General features: G+C 36.7%; 2 protein-coding genes across 7 annotated transcripts in view; one reads left to right on the top strand and one right to left on the bottom strand.

Annotated features, from left to right (window-relative positions):
• Window positions 1-19029, bottom strand: part of LOC130908994 (tyrosine-protein kinase Yes-like) — an 82861-nt gene that overhangs the window by 30378 nt on the left and 33454 nt on the right. For 2 of the 3 annotated variants that reach the window (XM_057825023.1, XM_057825020.1), the window contains exons 2-3: window positions 9921-9980; window positions 6335-6498 (exon numbers count right to left, since the gene is read on the bottom strand). The gene's annotated coding sequence lies outside the window, so the exon portion shown is untranslated. Of the gene's footprint in view, window positions 1-6334; window positions 6508-9920; window positions 9981-19029 lie in introns of those variants that run through there. The other variant, XM_057825022.1, reaches the window with a different exon arrangement.
• On the top strand, window positions 1370-9672 carry adcyap1a (adenylate cyclase activating polypeptide 1a). Of its 4 annotated transcripts, XM_057825030.1 has the most exons (7): window positions 1370-1528; window positions 1597-1698; window positions 3153-3290; window positions 3375-3479; window positions 6375-6509; window positions 6799-6907; window positions 9361-9672. In XM_057825030.1, the coding sequence occupies exons 1-7, from the start codon at window positions 1401-1403 to the stop codon at window positions 9367-9369; spliced, it is 726 nt and encodes a 241-aa protein (XP_057681013.1). In that variant the 5' UTR covers window positions 1370-1400; the 3' UTR covers window positions 9370-9672. The 4 variants fall into 4 exon arrangements, with proteins under 4 accessions (XP_057681013.1, XP_057681012.1, XP_057681014.1 ...); XM_057825029.1 differs by having other exon boundaries at window positions 6799-9672; XM_057825031.1 differs by lacking the exon at window positions 6799-6907.

Below are 19029 nucleotides of genomic sequence, written 5' to 3' on the forward strand. Positions count from 1 at the left end.
GTATCACGTTAAAATATTTAACGCAATTAATGCATGCGCTGCACGACCCACTCACTCATTGTCGCGCTCAATCTGTAATGGTGCCGTTTTACCTATATAGAGAGATAAAAGGCAGTGTACATTGAGTAGAGTGAATTATGGCAGCCTTTGGTACCTTCTTTTAATTGGCTAAAGCCTTACAATCCCTCTCCCTATGATTAGACATATCATGGGAAGCAATGTGGGGAAGCAAGGTAGCAATTGATCTTTTTCTTAACACCTTATGCTATTTCCCAACGCAGAGAAGATATATCAATTGGTAGCACTACGCACAGTCACGGTTCCACTTCCCATCTTGCTTTTGGGCATGGCTACAGTATCATTTACTGAAATCTCAACAAATACACTAGATGGCAATATTTAGTCACAATATACAAAGTCACAAGTCTTTCTATCTGTGGATCCCGCTCACAGAAAGAATGTTAATAATGTAAATGCCATCTTGAGGATTTATTGTCATAATAAACAAATGTAGTACTTATGCACTGTATGTTGAATGTATGTATTCGTCCGAGTTTTATTCATTTTTTTCTTAAAGCATTGCCAAAATGTATATGATCGGGAAAAATTATCGGGAATGATTGGAATTGAATCGGGAGCAAAAAAAAGCAATCGGATCGGGAAATATCGGGATCGGCAGATACTCGAACTAAAACGATCGGGATCAGATCGGGAGCAAAAAAACCTGATCGGAACAACCCTAGTGTACAGTAAATACATTTTTGGGACACTGAAACAATTAAAAATAAAACGTATTTATATGTTTTGGGGAGCAAATGAGTTAAGGTAGACTGATAACTCTTTTGAGTGTCATAATTATTGCTGATTCTCAGGGGTACAAATACCTATGAACCCCATTAAATTACAAATAAATTATTTTTAAAATCATACAATGTGAGTTCCGGGTTTTTTATTTTTTTATTTTTTAGATTATGTCTCTATAAGCGGAAATACATCTATGATTGAAATTTCAGACCAATACCTATTTTCTAAGTGAGTGAACTTGCAAAATCATAAGGTGTGCAAATACTTCTGCTCCTCACTGTATGAATGTAATAGTAATTTTAAGATAATAATGATGATGAACAGACCACCCGCAGTGTTAGTCCATAATTGATAAGCATAATATTAATACCCCTTTTTAAACTTGATGACTCATATTCTAATGCGGGTCCTCTTTTGCATTTCAGCGCTGGCACTTCACGTCACTTCTTTATTAATGACTCTCCAAAGTAATGGAGTCGACTCGGGTGTGGGACGGACGCTCAACTCCGCCGGGACGCGATGACGCGGACGCCCTCCCACCTCGGACGCTTAAAAAGGCCGGAGAGGCGAGGGAGGGGGGAACACAAAAGTTGCAAATGTTTGGAGGAGGACGCGGCCAAACCACGGAGAGGAGACGCACAGAAGACGAAGGAGAGGAAGAGGAGGAGGAGAGAGCAAGAGGAGCTGCCGTCGCACTCTCTGGTGCAGGGGGTCTCTTCCACTGGTAAGCGGGAGAGACGCACATGCGACGGGACGGACGGAAGAGAAAAAAAAGTGTTGATTTTCTTGCAGCAAAATGTCCAGCAAGGCCACCCTCGCCTTGCTCATCTGCGGCTTGATCACACAGCACAGCAGCAACGCGGCACACGTCAACCTCGGATTTCCACATGTTACGTACGTGAGCAATTATTTATCAATTTGCAATCGTGTTTTTCATGTTAAAGTTATAACCTACTCATTTGTTAAGTTATTTAACTACTAATTAAAGTTAGTTTTATTATTTAATGACTTTTCCACTTGGCTTTTGTAATTTATTTATGGTAAATGCATTCCCTATTTTGACATTTTAATTATTGGACTCATAGGATAACCGGCTCAGAAGATGAATGAATGAATGAATATCTCACCTGTTTATAGAATTGGAGTTTTTTTTTTTAGGTGCACTTTTTTTTCATTTTCTGATCATTTGAAATAATCAAATGACTAGTAATTGTGTTATATATATTTTGTCAGTTTTCACCGTTTCTTTACATATAAATAGACCCTAAAACTAATCAGATTCCTGCATTTGTTCCTCTCCTTTTAAAGTATTAAAATTGTTTTTCAATAATTCATTTTTGAAATATTTTCCTTTTTTAACTCTTTTTTTTCCACTATGGGCATACATAATCATTAACAAATTTTATTTTTAAAAAAATCAATAATACATATATTGGCTTTTATATGATAATAATTTATAGTTGCAATATTTGTTGTTAATGAATGAATTTTTTTGTCATTGTTTTCACCATTAACATACGGTATATACAATTTTGTCTCTTTTACTATATTTTAAAGAATGTTTTTTTTTTTTCTTGAAAACAATATTACATATCCTATCACAGTTTTTACCTGTTATACATTTTAAATTATTTTTTTTCATCATCAATACATGTATCTTAACATGTATATTTTTCATATTATAAAATTTTTAGTTATATAATCAATTTTTTTTGGGGGGGGGGGGTATTGTCAGCCATAACCAGTGATACATTTTTTTTTATCCATTATATTTATTTCATTTTTCATTATTTATTTAGTTTTTACTTGTATTTGATTGATTGTAAAAAAAAAATACAATTTGTTCTTCCTCTGGCCAAGATGACCCCTCCCACCAATGAGTTTATCATTACTAGACGCCCAATCCATTTGAATTGGGAGGGCGGCAGCGAACATTAAATGGATTGGACGTTTAGCACCATCAACGGCAGCCAATGCTTTAAAAAATAAAATTTGTTCTTCTTCTGGCCAAGATACACCCTCCCACCGAATAGTTTATCACTAGTAGACGTCCAATCCATTTGAAGAAGGAGGATGGCAGCGTTCGTATCTTCAAGCACCATAAATGGTAGCCAATGACGTTTTTTTTTTCCTTAATGTGGTTGGACTGTAAATCCATACTAATTGCCCACAAAACATCCAGCAGGGACAAGGAGGCTCGCTAATGGGATTTGCATTTGCATGGCAGACCACGGGATGCGCGATAACACATCAATCTTCCTTGATCATATTCTGGATCTTTGCACTAATAGAGTAAAAAAAAAGGGCAGCTTTTCATTCTTTTGTGTGTGTTGATTGTGCTTGCGCAGACTGGAAGGCGAAGCGTACGACGAGGACGGCAACTCTCTACCGTCTTTGGATTACGAGCGTGAGCAGATGGAGGTGAGGAGCCCCCCGACGGGGACGCAAGACCTCTACTCCCTTTATTACCCACCTGCCGACCAAAGGTACACACCACTAAGACAAAATTTGTATGTATAATTTCGTTCAGACTCTAAAACAAATCTTTAATTTGCGTGTGTGTTATTCAGGATGGAAAGGCACGCGGACGGCATGTTCAACAAAGCATACAGAAAAGCGTTAGGTCAGTTGTCGGCCAGGAAGTATCTTCACTCCTTGATGGCCAAGCGCGTCGGGTAAGTACACAATGCACTATGATGACACTCCACAGTACTTGTTGTGTTGTTACATTGCAGTCTAGTGCACTTGTGTGATGTCAGCATGCTGCTCAATCTGTCCTGTCATCAAACCATTCTTCTTTCAATAGCCTACCAACTAACCGAACTGCTTTCATCCATTTAGTTATATATCCAACGACTTACATACGTTCATTTCCTTAATATGCCAAACTACCCTCATTCCTTAATATGCCTCCAAAACCAATGTCATTACTCATAGATCTTAAGTCTCTTTCCATAATATACCAATTTACCCTCACATCTTAATTTCCTCAACATACCTACCAATATATTTGCTTTCATCGTATCGTTCCTGAATATGCCTTCCAAACACAACTACTTGTGTGCACCTTAATTTCCTTAATACACCAATCTACCCTCATTTTTCCAGTTTCCTTAACATACCTACGCACCAATGTCATTACTTGAATGCCCTTATTTATTAACGACTTACATAGCTTAATTTCCTGAATCTTCCTCCATCCTGTCAAACATATCTTGTTTCCTTTGTATGCCTGCTGTGTCTACCAGCAAAATACACAAAAATTCAAATAATTTCCTGAAAAAACCTACCGTAATTTTAGGACCATAAACCGCTACTTTTTTCCCTCATTTTGAATCCTGCGGCTTATAGTCCAGTGTGTTTTATTTGTTGATTTATGTACGCTAATAGGTAACACTTTATTTGACAGCGGCATCATAAGACTGACATAAGACTGTCATAATTTTGACATGCCACTATCATTGCCATTAATGATTGCTTATGACAGTTGTCATTTAGTGTCATCTGGCAAATTAACTCCATTTATGTCCAGCTGGGATCTTTTACATCCATTCAAAAGTGAGATATTTTGCCGGATGACACAAAATAACATCTGTCATAAGCATTCATTAATGCTCATGGCTAGGTGTGTGACAAAATATCGAAATGGTGATACTTTGTTTCCCAAAAGGTTATCGATATGCTCCTGTCAAGAATGGAGATATTGTTTTAAAAGGTGTCAATTAAAAATAAATAAATAAATAAATAAAAAATAAAGGCTGCCATTGCTCGACGCCTAATCCATTTAGACTGGGAACGTTTGTTCATTCAAAACCAGAGCATTCACAGTCATTCGGCCCGATTTTCGGGGCATTTACAGGTCACTTGCTGTTCATTTTATGGCATTTACAGGTCATTTCCTGTTGAGTTTGAGTCACTGCCTATTCATTTGGGTGGTTCCCAGGTCACTTCCTGTTCTATAACTCAAAATAAACAGCAAGTGACCCATAAAATACACCAAAATCAACAGGAAGTAACTGAAAATCAACAGGTAAATGACCTTAAATGGCCCAAAATTACTCATTGCCTGGCATTGGCTGCCACTGACGACCATAGACGTTCAATCTGTTTGAAGTGGATTGGATGTCTACTAGTGATAAACTCATTCCAATTCACAGCAGAAGCTTGTTTTTCTGTTTATTAGTTTTTTCGTAGAATATCCTAGAATGATTTCCTGACCAATGTATCGCAAATCGTATTGTATCGTGAGGTACCAAGCCGTTCTCACTCCTACTCATAGCAGTGTCATGTCATAGTTATGATTGTCTTATTACTGTCTTATGGCACCGCTGTCAAATAAAGTGTTACCAAATACCATAACGAGCAATTAATGAAACAACTAGAACAGTAACTGAAGAAAAAATTAGCACAGAACATGAATTTTGATTGTAATTTACATCTGTGGCGCTACAATGCATGCTAGGAGGCATGTTGGACGACAACAGTGTTGACATCAGGTGGCAGCAGAGGATGACTGTCTCCCCCAAGGGAGCAGTGATGGCCAAATGAAGTTTTTTGAACCAATGAAGCTTTGAGGAGGTTCATTTGGTCTTATGACAGTCTTATGATACCACTGTCAAATAAAGTGTTGCCATTTAATATCTTTTGGTGTTAATATTAGGGCTGTCAAACGATTAAAATTTTTAATCAAGTTAATCACAGCTTAAAAATTAATTAATCGTAATTAATCGCAATTCAAACCATCTATAAAATATGCCCTATTTTTCTGTAAATTATTGTTGGAATGGAAAGATAAGACACAAGACGGATATATACATTCAACACACTGTACATAAGTACTGTATTTGTTTATTATAACAACAAGTAAACAAGATGGCATTAACATTAACATTCTGTTAAAGTGATCCATGGATAGAACGACTTGTAGTTCTTAAAAGATAAATGTTAGTACAAGTTATAGAAATTATATATTAAAACCCCTCTTAATGTTTTCGTTTGAATAAAATTTGTAAAATTTTCAGTCAAAAAATAGACTAGTAGCTCGCCATTGTTGATGTCAATAATTACACAATGCTCATGGTGCTGAAACCCATAAAATCAGTTGCACCCAAGCGCCAGCAGAGGGCGCCAAAACACCAAAAAAACACAAGTAACAAGTGGACATGACACTGTGCTGTCATTTTTATCTGTTTGAGCGGGGCATGTGCGGTAATTGCGTCAAATATTTTAACAGAATTACTTGCTTAGCCTACTTCATGTTTCTTAACTAGGAACATCTTTAAATCAACCTTTCCCTACTCTACCTACCACCAAAATTACTTACCTCCTTAAATTTCTTAACAACAGTACCGTGTATTTTGAATGTGATAGTCTATGAACCAGCATAGCTACTTTTATACCTTAATTTCCTTCCAACTAACACAATAAACTTATTTTCCTTAACATTCCTCCTTAACAAACAGCCAATAATACTGCTTACACAGCCTCCTGACTATCTTCTACTAAACCACCATCAATTTCCTTTACATACCTCCTTGTATAGGTCTCACTTCTATCTTTCTTCCCGACAGCGTGGGCAAGGCGTCGGACGAGATCGGCGAGCCGCTGTCCAAGCGCCACTCGGACGGCATCTTCACGGACAGCTACAGCCGCTACCGCAAGCAGATGGCGGTCAAGAAGTACCTGGCGGCCGTGCTGGGGAAAAGGTACAGACAGAGAGTTAGGAACAACAAAGGACGCCGGCTGGCTTTCTTGTAGCATCCCGCCGATGACGTCGTCAACGTGTCGAGCGCTTTTGTATTGATTTCCGTAAGAAGGAAGCCATGGAAATGAATATTTTGATAAGAATACAGTTTTATTTTGTACTCTGAAAGCATGAGTGTGTGACATACTTCCAATGGGGATGTTTTGGTTGTCTTTTAAAGATTTAAAAGGGGGGAAGAAATGCTTTCAAAGACATTAAGCTGCTGTAGTTGTGTCGTTTATCCTAAACAGACTTGAGGACTTAGATTTGCAAGGCGTCAACTTTGACGCACTCCTGGATGGTGATGACTTTGAGGCTTTTCAGGGGGACTGGCTCAAAAAGCTACCCCCAAATTTCCTGGTGAGTTGGTTTTAGTTTGGCGGTCTCTATTCTGTTCCAAAATTCATTCATCTATCCCAAATCAGAGGATTTCAAAAGTATGTGTTGGGCTCTTTGGGGTTCTTTTCTTTCACAAGTGAGCTTAAATCTTCCGATCTTGTCAAGTGCCAATGTTGTGTTTAAGTGTGTGGAACAAAAAAAATATAATCTTCTTGTGGTGGTCTCGCTGAGCATGTAATAAGTATCAGCATTAAAAGTAAAGAAAATAAAGAAAACAGAAATATGCACCTTAGTAAGACCTGCTTTACAATTTGTCAAATTTTAACTGGACCCCCATGTTAAGATCTTCAAAAATATTTTTTGATGACTTTTTTTTTTACCTGCTAACAATAACATGACATCCAAAAGATGACTTTTTATATAATTTCTCGTGGATTGTTTTTGGTAATTTGCAAACAAACAGGCAGTTGCAGTACCACTCCAGTCCTGGAGGAGGCTGTAATGGGCCAAAGTCACCAAAGTTACTATTAGCTTCATCTTTTGACCACAGTAATCCCCCGATCAAAGCAGAATTTATAATCCCAAATTGGAAAATCTGCACCATATCTACTTGAAAATTTCATAAATTCGGTCTTCTCCACTGCTCTACGAAGAGTCTCAAAAATATTTTGGCTATTTTTTAAGGCTTTGCAAATTAACTGTGTTATCTTACAAATCAATGCATTTAACTATTTTAACCTTCCCATTGAGTGAATATAACTCAACATTTCTTCAAAATTGCAGTACAGTACAATTAAAAGTGTGCTAAATGCTTTTGAATTAACAATCAAATTGTGTGTATCTAATGCGATTAATTGAAATTAATCGAAACCAAAATGTGTAATTATGGTATTTTAAATTTAAATACATATTCTTATTGGCTATGATCATAAAAGTGTGCTAAATACTACTTTTCATTTCATTATCGGAATGTGTGTAAAACAATGCGATTAATCGAAGTTAATCTAATTCGATTAATTCCAACCAAAATGTGTAATTATGCTATTTAGAGTCAAAATACATATTCCTAATGGCTTTTATCATTAAAGTGTGGTTAATACCACTTGTGAATTCATAATCTGACTGTGTATACGTCAATGCGAGTAATTGCAGTTAATCTCATGCGATTAATCGCAACCAGAATGTGTAATTAAATCATTTTGAGTTCAAAAACACATTCTTATTGGCTTTCATAATAATAGTGTTTTAAATACTACTTTTGATTTCATTTTCGGAATGTGTGTAAAACAATGCGATTAATCGCAGTTAATCTAATGTGATTAATCCCAACCAAAAGGCGTAAATATGGTATTTTGAGTTAGAATGCATATTCCTATTGGATTTTATCATAAAAGTGTGCTAAATACTACTTCTGAATTAATAATCGGATGGTTTATATGCGAGAAATTTCAGTTAATCGGATGCGGCTAATCCCAAACAAAATGTGTAATTGCGGCATTTTGAGTTAAAATACACATTCCTATTAGCTTTTATAATAAAAGTCTGCTAAATACTACTTCTGAATTCATAATCAGATGGTTTATATGTGAGTAATTTCAGTTAATATGGTGCGATTAATCGCAACCAAAATGTGTAATTGCGGCATTTTGAGTTAAAATACACATTCCTATTGGCTTTCAAAATAAAAGTGTGCTAAATACTACTTTTGATTTAATTATCGGAATGTGTGTAAAACAATACGATTAATCGCAGTTAATCTAATGCGATTAATCCCAACCAAAATGCGTAAACATGGTACTTTGAGTTAAAAAACATATTCCTATTGGCTTTTATCATAAAAGTGTGCTAAATACTACTTCTGAATTCATATTCAGATTGTGTACCGGTATATGCGAGTAATTTCAGTTAATCTCATGCGATTAATCGCAACCAAAATGTATAATTATGGCGTTTTGAGTTCAAATACACATTCCTATTGGCTTTCATAATAAAAGTGTGCTAAATACTACTTTTGATTTCATCATCAGAATGTGTATGACAATGCAATTAATCTCATTTAATCTCATGCAATTAATCACACATGAACTGTAAAGTATTTGCCCAGCCATACTAACAAACTAATAAATATATACTTGTTACATGGTTGTTCTCAGTGAGAGACGCAAGTTTTGCACCTTCTGGCTCCGCTTCTGTGCTTTCTGTTTCTCTTTTTTTCCCCATCAAACTTTGTAAAAATAGCATTGACGGCGATAGACGTCCAATCTGTTTGAACTGAGAGGGCTGGCAGTGCAACCTCTCAGTTCAAACGGATTGGACATCTATCGCCGTCAATGCTAGCTAGCCAACTCACGTGAATGTAAAATGGCTTTCTGAGAGGTTCATAATGTCGTCTTTTGACATTTTAATTTAATTTAATTTTAATTATCATGTATGGAAAGTTGCAACTGAATGCTTTTGTGTTAACTTTCCTTCAGGACTTGTGACGCGGGAAGCAGTTTTAGCGGCTACGCTACTTTTTTTTTTTTTTTTTTTACATTAAAAAATGGCCCTGAATGACAGACGGCTATTTAAGTGGCCCTACAATGCTGCACTTCATCAACTCATATTTCATTTTTTTGCTTGTTTACCCTTCACACAGCGTTTTTTCCCCTCTTTTTAATCTGGAGGGAAGGAAAACGTCCCATGTGTACGATAAGAGCCTTACCAAAATGAGAGTTCTATTTACTGTGCAGAACGTGGTTGTTATTATCATTATTAGAAGATGTGGTTAAGTGTTGTAAGATTTGTTGGAATAAATTTTTCTAAACAACAAAAACTGGTGATCTTTGATTATTCGGGAGTTCAAGTGAGGCCTGGTTTCCATGGTGACTTTGACACCAGTTGGTCTGCTGTGATCCCAACACCCTTGTGGGACAGCATGAGGGGTGCACACACTTTACATCTCGCTAGGAGTTCAACAACTAACAAAAATGCTTCCTGACAGGAGTTTTTGTGTAAAAATGTTGCATAAATGAGTTCAAAGTAGCATTCTTACCCACGAATTGTTGAATGGGGATGTTGGAGTTGAAGATTGATGTCAAAACGACCCCAATTCCTAACCCAAAAATGCACAGAACTTAAATTAGTCCCAATAAAGCAAGCTTGAACAATAATTTAAAATCTGGCTTGAAATAATACAAACATTAGTGTGCGAAAATGTTTCTCACACATCATTAGTCTTATTGAACTTTTTCATTTGTCTTTATAGTACGTACTAAACATGTCCGTCTGCTTCATTGCAAGCTAGATATGCTTTAAAAAAGAACAAATTCTTCCTAGTTTAAATGAATTGGACATCTATCGTTGTCAATGGCAGGCAATGAGTTAAGTACTATCAAATTTTGGTAACACTATTAGACAGTGGTGTTATGTCAATGGCTGTCCCAAACGATTAATTTTCTCCCAATTACTTAATCGACTATTTTTACGATTAGTTGACTAATCTAATAAACTGAACTAAACTTAAAAATAATAATAATAATAATAATAATAATAATTTAGCAATAAAACTTTTGTTGATGCTTATTAATTCACAAAAATTCACATTTTGGAACACTTAAATTCTTTATTAAAGTACAAATAAAAACGTAAATAACAATAATAAATCACAAATAAATGATGAGGTCAAATGCTGATAGCATTAACTAAAACAATTCTTTAAAAAAATCTCCTTAATTAGTATTATATTACTTAATTAATATTATTGTATACTACTATATATTATAGTATTATAATAATTATTCATTTCCAATCACATTTTTCATAAAAGGTGTCATTTTAAAGCTATTCTTAGTGTAGAATCGGAATTCTGAGGTATGTGGGATTAACTCCAGAAATCGCTATTTTTATGAAGAACATGATTTGCTTTTATTTTGAAATGTTCACCGGAAGTACGTTCACTAAACCGCTAACCGTAAGCCTTTACACGCTGCAAAAAAGCACTTTTCGTCATTGCATGTGGTGTCAGTTAAAGATTTTTTTTAAACATTTTTTCGTTTGCAAATGCTGTTAACCAGCGATTTTTCGTGTTTGAAGTGTCATCTTTTAACCGCAAGTTTGCGTTTTGGAGAAGACTGCCAATGTTTTGTAGCAGGCTAAAGTAGGTTTGTTTGTTTTTTTCCCCCATTAGTCTCAATGTAGCAATGCTAACATTTACAGTGTTTAACATGGATGTTTTTCCTTATTTTGTATGTCTGAACTTTAATTCTACGGCGTGTTAATGACCAATGAACATCTGTGAAAGGAACTGTTGTCTCATATGCCATCAGCACGCACACACAAATGTATGCGCGCGCGCAGCAATAACCAGCAACCATGAGAATTACTACCCTCATTTGTATTTACCGTGCGATAAATAAACTCATTGCATATCGCGACAGGGTTAGCAACTTCAAAAAAACATGCCATTAGTTAGATGGACTCACGATCTACCAGCTTGTTGTCTCCTGTCATCTTCCAAAATTACAACTGGGTGACGGCGCTTTAGGTGTTCATTCACGGCCGACGTGCAGCCAAGATTGGCATTGGAGAGAAAGGACACAACAGTGTACCCTCATTTGTTTTCTTGAACCCCCCACCCCTTAAAAATTTTCTCCTCAGATCTACACAATTCACGTAGGTCACCCTTTTTTTTACTTCAAAATGGCAAATTTCGCCAAAAAGTGAGAGATTTTCATGCCTGCATGAGCATTGGGAGGAAACGAGAGTACCTGGAGAAAACGCACACAGGCACAAGGAGACCAGAGCCTGGAATTGCACCCCTGATCTCAGAACTGTGAGGCTGACATGCTAACCATTCGGCCACCATGCCATCTATATTATGTATTATATATATATATATATTGTTTTTTTTACTATAATATATATATGGTGGAAAACACTCAGGTGACTTGAAGGTCCGCTCTGAGACCCCAAATTTGGCCAAATTTCAAAATTGTCCAATACACATGTGTGATACATCGTTGGAAAGCTTAAAATGTCAATTTTCTGGGGGAAGAAAATTTTTGAACAGGAGGGCATTTAAAAAAAAATAATTAAACAGCAAAACCCTAACTGGAGGTGAGAACATGAGAGCATAATTAAATACACCATGGTTTTAATGACATATTATCGCGTACTTACCTCTTTTTGATCCAAAAACTCCATGTAGCATGTATCACCGAGTGTCAAGACACAGCTGTGAGTGTCCACAACTGGATTTGGGGTGGATTTTATGGGTGAAACATGGTAATATAACAAGGGTCGCGATGCAGAAATCACAGACATCAAGGAGTGGTTGAGATTTTCTTTTTCACATATTTACCCTTTTAAACTCCCAAATTTTTTTTTTTTTTTTTTTTTTTGGGATCGATTATTTATCACCTAAAATATTGGCAAAAATGTGACAGTAACAAAAAAAAAAACACAATTAAGCGATAGTTATGAGGTAGATATGACTTATTTAGAGACACTATTTTTTCATTGTGGCGTAATTTGTTTAAAATATTTAATTTAACTTTTTTTTTTTTTAATTAATTAAAAAAATTTTTAAAAAAAAATATATATATATATATTTTTTTTTTTTACTAAATATTAGACATCAATTAATGATTCTAAGCTAAAAATGACAGACATTTTGAATAAATATAATTACTTACCTTCCCTTTTATGGCTGGGTTGGAACAAAAGCGGTTGCGCGACGTCTGTAAACGGGGGTCTCCAGGGTAAAACGGACAAATTAAAAATAGTTTGGGGGCTTAATATGCCATGAATCTGCTATGGCAGCATATAGACATATTGCTCTACCAAACACAACATTTCTTTTGGCTTAAATACAGCAGTTTATTTCAAAGAGGGGTGCAAGAGCAGAAACTGCTTTTTCAGCCTTGTCTGTGTTTTCCGCCATGTATATACATATATATAAAACAATAATGTAATTATTCAGTAAATAGTTTTGAGAATTGTAAAAATCAAAACAATAACAAAAATCTTTTGGGAGATGTCTTGTCTATGTAACTTTGGGACCCACACATTCAACTATTCACCAATCTAAATCTACTTTTCACACATTTTTTGGTCCAATTTCCACTAAATATTGTATGATAATAACCAACTGCAAATCTAAACGTGAGCTGATTTACAATGATTAGTTGGTGAGGGGTTCCCTACTACCTCCATACTTGTGTAGACCCCCAGGGACTCCCTCACCAGAATGGCATTTGGAGGAAAAAAAGACCCCTGGTGCGCCCACCCATGAGTGACACCTTGAGTGTCAGTCTGAATTACAGCTCATGACGTTTTGAGAAAAAAAAAAAGTACAAAGACCCCCGCGCCTCATAAGAAGCCCATCTCATCCAAACTCCCTCCCTCATAACCCAATCAGCCAGTGTTGCCTAGCAACCTTCCCCCAATAGGACGCTCGCCATTGGACGCCCTACAGATCACATCGGGTAGATTTCACCGGAATACATAAGCGGTTATATTACACGCTTTGATCCATAAAAAGATGAATGGGATGCTTTAGCAAAACGCCAGAAGGTGATAAAAGCAATAAGAAAGCAGCTGTTGCTGAGGGAGCACTCATTAAAAATAAATTAAAGCTAACTTTGGGAGTTTTGGGGGTACGTTGTTTATTAGGGCCACACTGGAGAAATTAGTTCTACACTAAACAAAAGGGTGGAATGTCTTTTATTCTTGCGTTAAACTGAAGTGAGGTTCAATGATGCATTAGTCAGCTGTGTTGTCAGGGCAGAAAAACAAACAGAACAATATTTTTGCCGTGTTTTTGCTGTGTTGACGTTTTATGTGACAGCCAAGAGATGATGGCGATAAATCAGAGCCACAAAGGCAAAAGTGGGACTGAATTTATCTCACTTTGTCTTGTGTGAGGGTGCAAATAAATCATGAGCCGACACAATTGCTAAAAAAATATATATGTAAAAGTTCAAAACTCATTTTTGAAATATTTTTTGCAGCTAATGTAACGTTGACGATGGATAAACTAATTTTAGGGATTCTGATATTGTCAGAAAGGAAATTATATGCATTTTAAAAAAAGAAATGTACAAAAATTCAAATATTATTAGGAATATCCAAATAATAACCTGAACAATATAATGATGAAAACTACAAACAAACAAAAAAATCAAATACAGAATCAACGAAATTAGTAAATAAATGAACAGTAAAACTAAAGTCAGAGAATTCGACACGAAATATAAATTAAACATGTACAAGGGACCAAAAAATTAAATATATACAAAATTAAAATAATCATGTAAAAAGATACATGCACACTACTAAATATTGGTCAAATTAACCCCTTCAGACCTGAGCACGCTGCTGAAGGACATGTTGCGTTCGCGTCTCTAAATCAATAAATACACTAAATTTAGTCACTATTGCCACTTCTGGGAGATGATTGGAACCCTAACACAAATCATGAGATTTAGTATGCCCTCTTGGCTATTTTTGGCTCTTTGAAAATGGCTGAGACAAAACCTAACTTCAAAAAGGCAAACGTAAGTGCTCATTTCTCATTATAAACGATGTAACTTTAACATTAAAAATAACATGAAATATCTCCGACCCAAAAATTCACTTTGTTCTTGTATTTGAGTAGAGTAAAAATCAGCAATTATTTTTTTTTGCCCAGCAGAATAAAAGTGGGTCTGAAGGGGTTAAACTTATAAGATAATATATATAACTTATAACTTATAAGATATTTATATTGGGGCTTCAACTGGGACCGTGTGCTTTAGTCAGATGAGACCAAGATTGAGCTTTTTGGCAACAAACACTCTAAGTGGGTCTGGCGTGCCACGAAAGATGCGCATGCTGAAAAGCACCTCATACCCACTGTGAAGTATGTGGGTGGGTCAGTGATGCTGTGGGGCTGTTTCGCTTCCAAAGGCCCGAGGAACCTTGTTAGGGTGCATGGCATCATGAATGCTTTGAAATACCAGGACATTTTTAAATCAAAATCTGTTGCCCTCTGCCCGAAAGCTGAAGATGGGTCGTCACTGGGTCTTTCAGCAAGACAATGACCCCAAACATATGGCCAAATCTACACAGAAATGGTTCACTCGACCTTGTTTTGTTGGCAAAAGGGGGTTGTACAAAGTATTAACACCAGGGGTGCTAATAATTGTGACACACATTATTTGATGTCAAATAATTATTTCTTTATGTGGGATTTTTTCCCCACTGAATAAATGCACTTGTATTGAAGGTTGGATTTTTCTCTTTTTTTCCCATTAAGGTCCCATATTATTTGAATTTTTAAAAAAAAATATTAGAGCATATTATTTGAATTAAAAAAAAATATTAGAAGCTAAAAAACATCTTAACCAGGGGTGTCAATAATTATGGAGGGCACTGTATGTTGATATTAATTGCGATGTTTGTTTACCGCTTTTCGTCTTACTGCGAAAAAAGAGGAAGTGACGATTGGCATGCCATGATATTTTCGTCATCATCCATCGTGCTGTGACTCGGGAATTTAACGCTTGCTTTCACATAAGCCACGTCCTCGGACTTTCACGGGAATTATAGTAAGACGTGACCTGTGAAATGTCTGCATCTCCGTGTCAGTCGACCTGGGAAATTGCTTTCACATACAAGGCCTGTTGGTGTACAGTGGGGAGAACAAGTATTTGATACACTGCCGATTTTGCTGGTTTTCCCACTTGCAAAGCATGTAGAGGTCTGTAATTTGTATCATAAGTTCTCTTCAACTGTGAGGGACGGAATCTAATACAAAAATCCAGAAAATCACGTTGTATGATTTTTAAATAATAAATTTGCATTTAATTGCATGAAATAAGTATTTGATACATCACAAAAATCGAACTTAATATTTGGTACAGAAACCTTTATTTGCTATTACAGATACCAAACGTTTCCTGTAGTCCTTGACAAGGTTTGCACACACTGCAGCAGGGATTTTGGCCCACTCCTCCATGCAGATCTTCCCTAGAGCCTTCAGGTTTCGGGGCTGCTGCCGGGCAACACGGACTTTCAGCTCCCTCCATAGATTTTCTATCGGGTTCAGATCTGGTGACTGGCTAGGCCACTCCAGGACCTTAAGATGCTTCTTACGGAGCCACTCTTTAGTTGCCTTGGCTGTGTACTTTGGGTCGTTGTCATGCTGGAAGACCCAGTGGTTGGAGTTTGTTTGTTTGAGCATGTGAACAGGTGTCTTTTATACAGGTAACAAGTTCAAACAGGTGCAGTTACTTCCGGTAATGAGTGGAGAACAGGAGGGGTTCTTAAAAAAGAACTAAGAGCCGAAATATTTACTAGTTGATAATGTATCAAATACTTATTTCATGCAGTTAAATACAAATTTATTATTTAAAAATTATACAATGTGATTTTCTGGATTTTTGTATTAGATTCCGTCCCTCACAGTTGAAGAGAACTTATGATACAAATTACAGACCTCTACATGGCTTGCAAGTGGGAAAACCAGCAAAATAGGCAGTGTATCAAATACTTGTTCTCCCCACTGTATGTGAAAGGGACTATGAACGTTTCCCACCAGGTACGAGAGTTAACTCCAGTGTGTATAGTGTGTCTAGCAGTGGTAAAACATGTGGTTTTTTTTCTTTCTTGCGACTGTCTGTGTTGAGAAAGAGAATGTGTGTATAATGTAAACATGATACGAAATCATACACACATGCTTTTTAAGGAAAATAATTCAGTTATTTTTGTTCTGATGGATGATGAGCTGCGTCTTTGGGTTTAGGCTCACCTACAGGACTGCATTTATTTTAATTTTATTCCACATATTTCAGTTATTATTATTATTTTTTTTTTTTTTATTTTAACTTAACATTACACTTATTTTCCAATTTGCTAATATGTTTTGAAAAATAAAAAGTCCTGTTCAATGGAAAAAAAAGCTTTTTCAATTTTTTTTCTTTAACCCAGATATCTCAGAGTAACACGTTTTAGAGCTGTAATTGCAATACCGTGAAACCGTGATATTTTGGCTTGAGGATATCATACCGTCAGAATCTCATACCGGCACATGCCTACACGCGGGCCGTACATTGGACACCCCTGAATTAATAAACCCTTCAATGCTGTATAAAGTTTTGAACATTCCAATTCATAAAGTATAAAGCTTTCTAATATGTATTTTTATTTTGTACTTTAAAGCTACCCAATGCCACCCACTCGCACACTCCCACGCACACACGACACGCTGAACCTGCAATCTGCAATCGATTGCTCCTCCCTTGTGACGGTCATCCAATCAGCCTCATTTGTAAACAGTTATTCGTCTTCATTACCCTCTTCCTGTGCAGGCAGACGCATGTGTACATGTACGTGCACACGTGCGTGCGCAGGTGACGAGCAAGAGCGCTAATCGAAGATGAAAAATTGCCAGCATTACGTCCTGCTTTGAGACATTAATTTCCTGTCACCTGTGATTAGACACACCAGCTTAAGTAGGAGACAGAATGAGCAAAAGTACTGGGACAGCCATTTCAGTCACACTTAGCTGCCATTAACGTCCTGAGACGTCCAATCCATATTAACCGGCAGGGACCGTATGAACAAATGATATGGACCCCGGGCCAACAGTTTGACACCGCGGGATCAAGTAAAAGAGAATGCTGGCGTGAATTAATGCACTCTTCCGCCTTTTTGTTCATGTATTTTTAATGTCAGATTTAAAATAGCGCGTCTATCTTTAGCCACTCGCACTTCATCTTTGTCAAATGTTCCAGAAATAAATCTCACGGATCGTTGTCGGTCCATCACGGTGCATATTTTTCTCGCACTTTTGGATTTGGAGGGACGAGGCGACTAATTGGATGCTGTCCATTCATTAGCATGATTAAGGTTGTCGTGGCGAACGCATGCTAGCTGTCTGATTCATTCTGTCAGCTACGCCGACTTCGTTACGCTGCTGTTTTAAATGCGGGAGAGGGCGTTTATTGGGAAAGTATAGTGTCAAAATTAATGGGATGTCTCTTGGGTAGGATTTATGAATGCAAAAACAGTGGTGGAGAATTTAAGTGGTAGCTTTTGTGCTGACGCTTGATTGGAATTAAAGCTCAGCAGGTGGAAGAGCAAGCAACAAAGGCCACGTATGGGGTTAATTGGCTTTTGACATTGTCCGTATTGACGATCGCCACGTGGGGCTGTTTTGTTTGCGTTCATTCGTGCTCTCCCAGTCAAAATTGATTGGGTATTTCGCGCCGTCAATGGCATCCAAAGATTTAAAAACAATTCATGTATGTATATACAGCATATTGTTCTTCTTAGAGAGTTCTACTCCATGATGACGGCAGTACTTGTTTATGTGATGTGTCTCACAGTAGGCCTCTTTTCAGTGTCACATCCATACACGCACAGTGTGTCAGTGACAGGGTGGCTTTTCTCTTGACCTGCTGACATTTCTGCAGCACAGAGCAACTCGCTGGACGACAGCCATCCTACTCTCTCCATATATTTATGTTTATAGAAGTCATGCATGAAGAGTAAATAACCTAATGGATGCCATTACTATAATATGTCTAGGAATCAGTTGAAACTGCCACAAAAGTATTGAATAGCCCTTGAAAAACCATAGCATCGGTATCCACTTTGACCTTTTATTTATATTTAATTATGTCCATATTTGTTTTCTTTTTTAGAACATTTTTCAAAATACATCAAGACACATTTTTGTGCTTTAACAGTGTTGTATTTTTACTCCTGCCTGTTTGTGATGGTGTGGTTATGTTTAACTCAAGAAGGAATAATAGGATTAGAGATGTCCCGATCGATCGGGATGCCGATTGATCGGGTCCGATCACGTCATTTTCAAAGTATCGGAATCGGCAAAAAAAAATATCGGCCATGCCTTTTTTTAATATAAATGTTTTTTAATATAAATCGTTTTCTAATTGTATTTAACGTTACAAACATAATATGTTACACTCATCCAGAGTCTTTAGTTTAGGCTTAAAGTAGGGTTATCAAATTTATCCCGATAATGGCGGTAATTAAGTTTTTTAAAAAATGTATCACGTTAAAATTTTTAACGCAATTAATGCATGCGCTGCACGACCCACTCACGCATTGTCGCGCTCAATCTGTAATGGCGCCGTTTTACTTACATAGAGAGA

This window comes from Corythoichthys intestinalis, chromosome 20 (assembly GCF_030265065.1).
Source record: "Corythoichthys intestinalis isolate RoL2023-P3 chromosome 20, ASM3026506v1, whole genome shotgun sequence".
Lineage (NCBI taxonomy): Eukaryota > Metazoa > Chordata > Actinopteri > Syngnathiformes > Syngnathidae > Corythoichthys > Corythoichthys intestinalis.